We start from the raw sequence: 12,685 nt of genomic DNA, 5'->3' as shown, positions 1-12,685 counted from the left end.
CTTCCATAGCAACCCACAAATCTAACTCAGATCTTTGGCTCAAATCACTCAAAATTTTAAAAGGTAAAGTCATGGACTTACACATAAGACCTCCTAAACATATCATTCTTTTACCTTTTTGATACCCATATTAAACCTTTATTGTAGCTACTTTCATGGCATTTGGGTTTGTAAACTAATATTTTTTTTTTGAATATATCTTCTCTATTAAATCCTAAGTATGCAACTACCATCAAGGTTATTTATTTCTATTATAAACTCCCATAAAAATATCATACTTGTTGTTCTTGGCGACTGCTAGGGCTTTACTGGTAAGTCTGTGAGCTTCATTTTCTTTCTGTGATGTCAAATTTATTCCTTTTATAAGCCTAAAATATAAATAATCTAATCTTTGCATCTCTTAAAGGCCTTAAATTCATTGGGATGATTCTTTGCTATCATGTTAGTTGTTGTTGGAGTCATTTTGTAGAAATGAGCTGCTATATGAGATTTCTATAAAAATGATGAGGTTCTATTGTGAATGGAAATTGTCTAGTCTGATATGTACTTTGTTTCGGTACCATGATCTCTAGTGAGGGTTTTTGTAGGAAAATTTAACAAAATCTATGTTGGGTTGTGCTACAAAATGAATACTGCAGTGTATATGAGCTTCTTCTCTATTCCTTATATATTTATTGCAAACCCTATAGAAAACCTCTAGCTGGCTATAGTCATGTTGTGATTCTATGGATTAATGCCTTATGTCTGTAAAAATTGCTTTATTTGGTATCAAGCTGTGAGGTTGTGGATGTACATGTTGAAGATTACAAATTTGTGTGAAATAATCGATTATGGAAGGGTTTTAAACATGTGGATGTGTTAATATTATGTTTTTTTTGTGTATTGTCCATTAAAATTGATTTATTCTTCTTAATTGAGTAAAATAAATAAATCATTCTTAATGAATGTTGGCGACTCTATGTTTTGATTAGTGAGTTTAGTGGTTTAGTAAAACATGTGGTCTATGTAATTTTCAACATCAACAATTTTGTTAAAAAAGAAATTTGGTCTTCTCATTGGCATATTGAAGCATTAAAATATAAAATGTTATGTATCTAACTTTTTTATTTTACAAAAATGCAGTTTCCTTCTTCACATTTCTATTAACTTTGATTAATATGAAGTGAAATACTTATTCTCTTAAAAATGATAAGATTAAAAAAATTGGAAGAGTCCATTTTAACATGTGTTAAGGATATTTCTCTAATCCAATTTAGATAATTTATTTATTTTGTATTCTTTTCAAAATTTCAACTATATTCATTATAAAATTTTTTGCAAATTCAATCAGCTGTTACTGTTAAATTACAAAATATGCAATATTTATTACTATTTTCTAAGATTATGTCTTAATAACTTTAATTTCATTTGTAATTAATCATAATCATTTTGACAGGAAACTTGTTCTTATTATTATGAAAATAATAAATCATATTAATATTATGTTTTATATTAGTAAAAAACAAAATTACTAATTTCTATCTTATTTATTTAATAATTCGTTAATGTGATATGATATGATATGATAGATTTTAATGACGTCCACGAGACTAAAGTAGTCTATGGGACCCATGCAATCACCCTCCCGAGTCAGGAGCCAAACTAGTCAGTTGCAAAGTTTTGGTTAACTTGTCTCTTCTTCTCTGAATTTTGATAATCAAATCTGCTGTTCTCTTCACTTGATCTTCCTCAAATAAATAGTTGAAGTCCTTGTTCTGTAGAATTTTTGTATAATCAGATCTGATGTCGTTGTAAGCCAAGCATTCCTTGACAAAGTGTTGCTCTGTCTCAACTGTTCCCGTATTGTAGAATAAACATGTTCTATCTGCCCACTCTTCCTTTGGAACTTGCCATCTACCAATTTCATATCGCAGCTGATGTGAACTAGTTCTAATTTGTACCATCAACATTTTTGCTTTCCAGTTAATAGGTGCCCTTATATAGGCCTTTTCATCATGACTAGAAGTGGGATTAAATTCTTTAATGTAATAAGATTTTTTCCGCCCTATGTGTCTTGTCCACAGAATATTGCAAAATTTTTCATTGACAAACTTCTTTATTTCTTTAATGTTATCCGAGCAAGTTTGGATGTTGATATCCCATTTTTGCATCCATTTGTCATTTTGTTTCATCCATGTGCTTTTCCGCCTCACAAGTTTTTCCTCTATTACCAACTTGGGCCAACGATGTGTTTCCAGACCTTGGGTTTTCTTTAAATAGCTTAGCATTCGGATCAATGCGACGACTTCTAATGGAAAGGAACCCACCTCCGCCAAAAGGATTTCATACAGAACTGTGGTCTTGACTTTAAGATTGCATGTGATGAAGTGTTTTTGAATTCTTTCTACTTGCCGCCATTTCTGTTTGGACATACTACCGCCCCACACTTCACATCCGTATAGAATAACCAGAGTGACCAGCAAACCAAACAGAGTTTTCATGGTCGTCCAATCCCATAATTCTGCGTTCTTGCACTTGTTTTGTAAAGAGTATAACGCCTTCCAACCCCCTTGGATCCTTTTCGATCTGCAAGTATCCCAGTTGAGTTTGTTATGAAAATCGATGCCCAAGTATTTGTACTCTTCCACAATCTCAAGGGGGCTATTTTCAAACAGAAACTTGTCTTGTATGCCCCTATTCTTCTTTAGTGAGAAGATCATAATTTTGGTTTTAACTTGCATTCCTACATCATGACAAAAAATTTCTAGTGCTTTCAAGTGCTCTTTCAAACCTTTAGCTGTTCTAGCAAGAATTATGAGATCATCTGCATATAAGAGCAATCTTATCATGAAGTGGGCCAGCTGCACCCCCTCACCATTGGTCTTGTTTATCCACTCTTCTAACTTGTCAATATAGAGCTCGAATAATGTTGGAGAAAGCGGACACCCTTGCTTAACCTCGATGTTGCTGTCAAAATCTTCTGATATCCCTTCTATCGTTCTGATTTTAGCTTTGACCTACTCATATAATCTGTAAACCGCTGACCTAAGTTCTTTAGGGACTTCCAGCTCTACCATTCTATCCCATAGTTTATTACGTGGCACTGTGTCGAAAGCTTTTTTAAAGTCCACGAAACAACAAAAAGCCTCGTTCCCTGGAGTGTCCCAAACTTTCTCTATCAAATGTCTAAGAGTGATGCTGTGATCTATAGTAGAGTGTTTCGGTCTAAAGCCTGCTTGCCCTTTTGCACGTTTGCCTTCTGTTTTAGCCCAGTTGCTGATTTTTTGTTCTACCAAGCTGCCAAATAACTTGCCAAATAGTGGATTGATCATGATGGTTCGGTAATTAGAAGGATTGTTTATATCTCCACTTTTGTGGAGTAAGATCACCACACTTGTAGTCCATTTTACAGAGAAACCTTCTCTATTGACAGTGTTGAAAATTTTAGTGATGTGTGGTGTGAGGATTTCAGCACCCCATTTTAAGTATTCCGCTTGTAGCCCATCTATATCTTGCGCTTTACCAGCAGCTAACCTCCTTATGCCTTGAATAATATCATTTTTGCTGAATAACTTCCATGTAGTCTCTGTTTCCATGGTACTACGTTCTCCTAGATCACATTCGTAGAGAGTCTTGACATATTCTAGCCATTTGGTTCCTGTTATGTTATTCTCTATCTGATTTTTTCTCTGCTGAAGCTCTTTCCAAAATTTTCTGGGGTTGTTTTTACCAAGATTAATCAACTCTATTCTTCTCTTGTTCACATACTCTTCTTTCTTCTTTTTAATCAGTTGATCATATTCCTTTCTACTTTCTCTGTTCATGTTCTTTTTCTAATTCCTTTTTGCCATTTTGCACTCCTCATCAAACCAAGGATTGGCCAGAAAAGTGTTCTTGGCTTCTTTTGTTGCCCTAGATCTTTTACACTCCTCCAATACTTTAATGATAGCAAGAACAAGATTATCCTTGTCCATGAAATGTTGTTTTTCAGACTCAAGATGGTTTCCTGGAACCCTAGACAGCCACAAAAGAGAGTCTTGAAAAGTATCATGGTTTTCTTGTGTCATTAAAACTTTGCCAGTCGGAATCATCTTCCTCTTCTGTAAAGGTTTTGGGACAATATGTTGATCTTTAAAGTGAGTGGCCACCCTTATCAAGATGGGGTTATGATCAGATTTTAACTCTATGGGGCAATCTTCTGTCTCAAAGTTAATTGTCTTTGCAACATAGTCTTGCGAGCATATAACATAATCAACAACACTTTGTCCATTGTATCTTTTGCATGTGATTCCACCTGATTTAGGCCACTTTTCCATACCATTGCATATAACCATGTTGTATAGGCAGCATAAGCCTAGTGATTCAACACCAAAATGATTAATCTTTCCCATGCTATCATGTGAAGATTTTTTCCATTTTTGTGTCCCTTCTTCTTCGAGCCAAACTGGATCTCTGCTTTCATTGTAACTCTCCTTAAGATTGAGAGTTTGGTTGTTTGCTATTCTAGCATTGAAATCCCCTATTATCATTATTTTTCCTAAAGAGCTAAAGGCTGCTATGTCTTTTTTTAGTGCAATGAACGAGTCTTCTCGATCCAATCTATGTTTTTAATATATTTTTGAGTCTTTTGGAGCGAAGTAACATATAGCCACCTTTGTAAAAATCTGATTTTCTGTTATTTTTATCCAAATATACTGCTTGTTTACATCTTCTTTCTCTAAGTTTACAAATCTGCTCCAAGTTTCTTTTATTAGAACGGTGATGCCTCCATGCCCCTTACCATTATCTATCTTTTCGTTCCACAGTGAAGAACCGATAAAATGATACAATAACACTTAGCCTCCGAACACAATTACTCAAAATAAAAATAAAGAGATATTTTTTTCACAGATTTTCCACTGAAACGTTAGAGCGTAGCTGTGTAGCTCTATATGCTCGGTACGCAAAAATATTGAAGTTCTGTCCAAATTCCGAAGAGTCGAGGTAGAAATAGTGGAACTCCTTTACACAAATTCATACGGATTTCAATCCTTTTGTTGCCCCTCAACAGGAAAATGGTCAATTTATTCCTCTCACCCAACCATACAACAACAGCGGAGAATGAAGAAGGTGAAAGCCAAAGAAGAATAAGCTTGTTGAAGAGACTCGAAAGCACAATTTGGGAAATGATTACTGCCTATGGTCCCTCAGAAGTTCGTCTATGGCTGTGCAATTCAATAGGCATCATCAATTCGATACCCCGTCGCGAAAGAGCTGCTTTATTCTTGAATATGTTGCATTCCTCGCGCTCTGGTAAAAAACATGAACGTAAAGTGGCGACCCAGCTTCTGAGAATTCTCTGCGAAAATGCGCCGCAAAAAGTTGGAAAAATAGTCGCCAGCAGGAGTCGCTTGTTTCAGTCGTTTTTTAAAGGTAGGGTTTCGATCTCTCTCTCTCTCACACACACAATCACCTAAAGTCTTCTTTTTAATGTTATTTTTGATTCTGAAACCCTGAGTACCCTCTTTGATTTAATTTCCGTAATATACAAACTCCGCATGAACAGGATTTTGAATTCTCTTTACCTGGTACTGGAAGATGTGAAACTTTATGGTCGGTTTCTGTACTTCAAATTTCTAATTTATTTACAACTGTTAGGCTAGGATTCTTTGAATTTGTCCCTAGGGTTTTCACATTTTAGAGTTCAGGTAAGAATCATTTATATAATTGTATTGGCTTGATAGCAATGAAAGTATTGAACTATGATTTTTTTAGTAAACTCAAACATATGTGATCTGATGCGCTGATTGGACCATGGCCCTGTTTATACTCCTATCCAAGGTTACATTCAAGGGTGACCTATCGCCATATGTATAAGCCTTGATGACCTGTAGCTTCAATAGAGATTTGCCAATAAAATTATTCACACGGTTTCATAACTTTTTCCTTTTGTCACATGACTATAGAATAGAAATTGAGCATTATATGTAAATAAAAAATTTCAGTTCATTATTATACCCAATAATCATGCTTGAAGGTTGAATTTTCCAATTTTTATCTTCATTCAATAGAATCGTGTCCCATTTCTAGTCAATCTAAGACTGTATATTAGCTTCACACTTGTGTCCTCCTGGTTTCCATCTATTGTGTGTTTTCTTTTCTTGAGTATGTAATTTCTTCCAACTCCGCTCTGCCTTTCTACCTGTTGGAGTTTTGAACTTATCCATTTTGTCATGTTTTCTATTTGTTGCCCACCTCGCTGTTGTATTTAATGGACTTATCTATCCTATCATGCCTTCTACGCAACTGTTTCAGTCTTGCATATGGCCAATCCTTGATCTTCAATTTTCCTTCCTTTGTTTTCATTCCTTCCTTAGCATCCTAACATGTGTTGTTTTGGCCCTTGTAGTCTGTCTCTGGTGCCATCACTTTCAAAATAGAATCTTTCTTACCCATAATCATTGTTCAAATTTCAATTCATGAGTTTTTTGGTGGTCAAGTTTCCATTTGTAGAGGATATAGATGAGCAAGTGTTCTCATTTTGGTTCATAATCTGCACTTAGTCAATTCCTTTCATCATCCATTTTGAAAACTTGTGTTTGAGTGTGGGAATCATAGGATGAGAACCCTAGTGGTTTTAAAGGACAATTTCATTCAGAGTGTGTATATGAGTTTAATTGGAGACTAAATTCAATCATATTACAGTAATTTGTTTTGCCATTGGTATGGATTCCTATTGTAGTTAATAGTACTTAAAAACTGTTTGAATATAATAGTCATTATTGTAATAAATATAATTCAGGATTGACATATGTTGTTTTCTATTCATTTTTGTCCTTTGTTGCTGAAAATGCAATAACATTGATGATGCATAAACAATACTTTAAAAACTGAGTTAACTAAGATCTAAATGAATGCTAGGGCTGGTATTTTTGTTATTTAAATTATGATTGTTTGTGAAAGATCAAGAATTGGACTTGCATTGTTGTTCTTGCCTAAGGACATTATAGTGGTTTTAGAGTTGTTAATCTTTCCAACTTGTGTATTTAGACTTCAATTTCACATGTTTTAGTCTTATGTACTTTTGTGACAGGGCAACTATATGTCACTTGAGGGATATTAGGGAACAAGGCAGATTTGTAAGAGTATAGAGACTCAATCATCCTGTACAGATATTGTTGCAGAGCATAATAGTATGGCAGAGAGAGAACAAATGAAACATCATCTTTCTAACATGCTAAAAATTCATACTAATTTAATAAATTGGAAATATCTAAAAATAACATTTCTTTTTAATGTAACATGAAAGACAGTTATAACTACCTATGCATGGATAATGTTTTCCTTTCCATTTATACATAAACAAGTAAATGATCAATTGAATTAGTTGCCTTAATCTACATAAAGAGAAGCTAACCACTTCATCGAACTATAATATTTACTGAAAATGCAAAACATAATATAAAGTAATGTACTTGAATTTCACATGATTGCATAAAGACTCTGACCTTGAGTTGTACAAGCCTTGGCTATTGGAGGAGAGGAGAAGCATTGCCATTGGGCTTAATCTCCCAACCGTCGACCCTTGAGTGTCCCCACATAATCTCTACCGAGAAAGGCCCTCCTTACCCTGGGAATTAGGCTTGGGGCACCACTGTCCAGCCACTGAGCATCTTGGTGTCAGAACGTCGGTGAAATAGACAGCTAGGTTTAGGATACCTTTCATACACCTAATTGCCAACTGGTCGTATCTTGACCTCTAGTGATCACAATAGCAAGCACGCCACTAACTTACCTTGGCCAAGGATTTGTGAGGGCTCTATGTACTCGATCATCTACCACTTGACTTGACAACAAGACTACACTAAGGACTATCACGAGCTGCCACGGGTTTTAAACAAATTATAATTACTTGCTTGAGTTACTGATGGTTCTTTCTTATCATGCAGGAATAAATCCATAGTTCAATGATTGCCAATCTACACCCCTCATCTCGGCCATGCTGGTCTTCTTGGATGATTCACTGGGTGGATGTATGAACATTTGTATTCACATCCAATGTCTATGCCGAACTAGCCTTGACTTTCACAAAAGAAATCTAGATGTTTTAGCATTTATATGCATAGACAAAACATCTGCCATTCTGACATTTGGCATAATAAAAGATAACTGAATGGTAAAGCATTTGTTTGCACAAGCAATACATTTGCCTTTTTGGCACTAGCTTGGTAAAAGATGGATAAATGTTAAAGCATTTCACCCCCAACCAATGCATCAGCCATTTAGGGGCTGACAACATGTAACATGTAAAGGTAATTGGATTTAAAAACAATACAATAATGGTTCGCAAGCTGCTATTGCTTATCTCAAGAGATATATATTCAAATATCCCTATATAAGTTGTACTCTAGTTCATGATCTTGGAGAGAGTTTCTTTAATGAGAGAATGCCAAAGTTCTAAACCACTCCTAGGTGTACATAAAGAGAGAACATCGGTTCATATCATGATCGATTCTAATTAATATTTCATGATCGGCTTTTGCTATGCCTCAATATAACTTTTGTTACAAGATTCAAGAAGAGTTGGCAGATTAACGGATTTCCGGATGATTCATTGATAAACAGAGGAACAAATGTGTTCCTTATAAAGAATTACAAGGACATTGTTTCTAAAAGAAACAACGTAGACTGAAGACGGAATTAGAAACAAAACTAGAGACAGGATAGGAAACATTCCTATCTGGACTGAAGAAAAAAGAGACGGGATAGGAAACATTCCTATCTAGACTGAAAGACGGACTACAGACAAGTAGTTGACTATTATAGAAAGTATAAGATATTATCTTAATACCCTCCCTTAATGGTCAACGTACGAATGTCGGAACATTCTGGGATAATTGAGACCCTCCCTGGATCTACAGAATGTTGAAACCAAGAAGCTTTGCCAGAAGAGTGCTATGACTCAAAATAGGTTGCGTTTACAAAACTTCGTTTTTGTGGAAAAAACAGTAAAACCTAGAATCTCACACAACCTTGCGTATTACAGACAACTTGAAATGATTTTTGAGGAGAAAATCAACAAACCCAGAATCTCACACAACCTTGCGTATTATAGACAACTTGAAATGATTTTTGAGGAGAAAATCAACAAACCCAGAAAAACAGAAACAGATTCAGAAGGCGAAAAATGCAGCTTCGCCTTGATCAGGACCTGAAGAAGTCAGACGCTGCGTAACACCCAGAACCAGTTGATCGGTGTTTTGATATTCGAAGATTGCGATGATGCGCTGCTTCCAGGTTCCATAATTGCGACCATTGAATTTGGAATTATGTTCGAGCAGAATATTTGTCAGAGATGCCATGGCACGTTTTTCAATGAAAAATTGTGAAAATTTGTGAAGGCACGTTCTTCGAGGCAAAAATACGAAAGACCCAGAAGAATTAGAGAATGACCCAGAAGAGAGCTCGAAAAACTCAGAAGGAATCTGTTGTCATTTTTTGGATCCGCTAGCTCGAAAATCGAGACACAAAAATCGAGGCACCCAGAAAAAACGGACAACAACCCAGTTGAGCTCTCGAAAAACCCACCAAAAATTTGCAAACAAAATGAATCTGCAAACAAAATATTTTTTCGACCCCAAAAATTAGGGTTTCGAAAAAAACGGCCCTAGCTGAAAAAAGCTTGAAAAAACTTCAGATTTCTTGATAAAAAATGGTAGATTTTTCTTCAAGGATCGATGTGCATGGATGAATGGGGCTAGAGTGTGCTGAACAAACACAGGCAGACCCGAGTTCGAGAATTTCTCTAGGCGGAAAACCCTAAGCGGGTTTTAGAGAAATTCAACAGAAATAAATTTGAAAAAATTTAAACAAATAATTTCACGAAGAAATTATAAATTTTTTCGAAAAAATTTAAGTAATAGCTCTGATACCATGTTACAAGATTCAAGAAGAGTTGGCAGATTAACGGATTTCCGGATGATTCATTGATAAACAGAGGAACAAATGTGTTCCTTATAAAGAATTACAAGGACATTGTTTTTAAAAGAAACAACGTAGACTGAAGACGGAATTAGAAACAAAACTAGAGACAGGATAGGAAACATTCCTATCTGGACTGAAGAAAAAAGAGACGGGATAGGAAACATTCCTATCTAGACTGAAAGACGGACTACAGACAAGTAGTTGACTATTATAGAAAGTATAAGATATTATCTTAATAATTTGAACATAAGCTAACAGTAATGATGATTGCATGACTTGGAATGGTGGTTGATACTTGCACAACTAGAACAGTTTGATTGAACTCTGTTGTCCAAACACCGATATTATGGAAGCAAGGTTGCATGATCGGCTATTGCTGCTTGGATTAGGCACTGTACTATTGATTTAAACTGAACTTAATCACCTGTATAGGGTGCAAATAACTTGCAGGAATGATTGCTAAGCAAGAGTAGAAAGATGGAAATAACTCTGTTCGCGGTGGTGGTTTCCGCTAGAGGCAAGAATGTTATACTAGAATGAGCTTTGGTATCATAACTTAGTGTTCTTGGCTGCATGCTCAGTTACAAGCAAGGTTTGCAAAGGTGGCAAGGAGTTACAAGGCAGAGGACCATTGGTTCAATATGGCAAATAAAATAAATATTAATGTGGCCACCCAAACAAAATAATATAAGGCCGATGGAAAGCATTATAGAAATATAGCCGCTCAAGATGAAAGATAAACTATTGCCAAGGAATAATCTTAACCCATGCTATTTACCTTAGTATAATAACATCATACACCAACTACTTGTATATGTATGTACACGTGTATATATATTTGCATGGTATTTTAACATCGCATTTAACGTATACGTCTTATATTTAGTGGACGTATACATACGTCTAATTTAAACATACATACATATATATGTGTGTATATATATATGCAAGCATACACAGATAATATGATATTATTGTACTAAGGCATGGCAATATCACATGAAGCTTTGAGATCATCAAATTCGTAAGGTAACATATTTTAATTAAATGTTCAGTGATCGTCTTTTAATAATGCATATTTATTGACTTGGTAGCTCATGGTAGTCCCTAGTATACTCTTGCTTGCCTAGCCTTTTACCCCTTAGCTTGGTGGTTAGAATTCATACCTGTTGACTTATAGGTGAAGTGGTACCCCTTGTCCAATTCCTTTCTTGGCAATGCTTCCCCCCTTCGATGTGCTCCTGCAAGAAGAAATTCTCCATGACAATATCGTATTCCTCAAATAATCATAATTAGTATAACAAATTATTAATCATAACAATAATAATGGCTAACTACCATTTTACTTCTCATGAATGAGTAACCATCTTTCCAATATTCTTAAATAACAATATAATAATGTAATAAATAACTAACATGTCATTTTCACATGAAATTCTAACGATTAACCATCTTACCATTTCACATGATCATAACTAATTTTAACAGCCAATTGACTTCACATGAGACCTCAACTGCTATATAAGCAATTTAAAATTTGGCAAAAATTCTGGATGTAACAATCTTGAATGAATAGCCAAAAGGAAGTATGATTTGATGATTGTAGGCACATTTGCTTCACAAGACGAATAGTAATAGCAAGGCACCTAAACAACTATTAGGTGAAATAAATGCTTCAAAGCTCGATAATTTGGATGCACCTAGAGCCACATACAAATAATTGTTCTTGTTTTTGTTGTAAGACCAATTCAACCTACCTTTCTAAATAAGAGGTAGAGGTTCTTGAACTTGAAGCCAAGAACTCATTGTTTGATGATATTAGGCCTTGTTATGTAGAATACAAAGCTTTATGTGAGAAACGAAGTGAAAAGTTGGCCACCAATTATATGACCATGAAGCATTATTAGAAGTTACAAATTTGAGTGTAGGCCAGAAACCTTCTAGAGAGATACATAACAAGCTTTGGGGAGGTTGACACACTCTCCATATGATGGAGAGGATATTGCGTATGAGTGGCGATGACATGGTTTGATGACATATGGTCATGGATTTGCCACTAGACATGATGAATTTTGTAAGTTTTGAGGTTTGATAAAAAATATCTTGAAGTTTAGTTTAAAGACTTGACCTAGCTCCAAAAGTGTGGTTCAATGGATAATTTTGTAACTAAGTTTTAGAAGCTGAATGTGATGGTTTTACATATCATAGAGAGAACATTGACTATACACTTCATTGAATGGTGTTACACATGATTGGTGGGACCATGGTTTGACCAAACATGGTCATGGATACATCCTCTTATATGATGAATTATGCAAAATTCTGATTGGGAGGTTTGATTGGAAAGATCTTGAAATTTATTGCATTTACTTGACTAAGCTCAAATTCTGTTGTTTAGTGGAGTATTCTGCACTAGAGTTTCAAAAGTTGTTGGTGATTGACTATGCACTTCATCAATGGGCTAACTTAATCTTTTGAGTGGTTAGTTAGGGCTTTTGAACTTTCTACCTTACAATAGGCCATCAAGTAGGCTTTGGTTCTTAAGACTTCCATGTTGAAGGATAATGCCTAAGCCCAAACCTTCATTCTAAAGAAGCTTTGTGACAAAATATACTATGGATCAAGAGTTTTTCATCAAAAATAGACATCAAAACAAAAAGTGGATTGAGAAAAAAGAAGCTGTGTTTTAATTCCAAACCTTCGAGTGAAGAACTCGAATAGAACATGGGAGAAGAAGTAGATC

At 35.1% G+C, this 12,685-nt stretch overlaps 1 protein-coding gene across 3 annotated transcripts in view; it reads left to right on the top strand.

Annotated features, from left to right (window-relative positions):
- Positions 1–4,757: 4,757 nt before the first annotated feature.
- The window catches only part of LOC149569266 (uncharacterized), a 30,371-nt gene continuing 22,443 nt past the window's right edge, over positions 4,758–12,685 (top strand). For 2 of the 3 annotated variants that reach the window (XM_089822010.1, XM_089822009.1), the window contains exon 1: positions 4,834–5,391. In XM_089822010.1, the coding sequence (XP_089678136.1) occupies positions 5,034–5,391 (358 nt within the window). In that variant the 5' untranslated portion in view covers positions 4,834–5,033. Of the gene's footprint in view, positions 5,392–12,685 lie in introns of all 3 variants that reach the window. The other variant, XM_089822008.1, reaches the window with a different exon arrangement.

Source organism: Cupressus sempervirens, chromosome 3, assembly GCF_028749045.1.
Source record: "Cupressus sempervirens isolate cs-2001-9-10 chromosome 3, ASM2874904v1, whole genome shotgun sequence".
Lineage (NCBI taxonomy): Eukaryota > Viridiplantae > Streptophyta > Pinopsida > Cupressales > Cupressaceae > Cupressus > Cupressus sempervirens.
The sequence above is the reverse complement of the archived record's forward strand: the minus strand, read 5'-3'. Positions and strand labels throughout refer to the sequence as shown.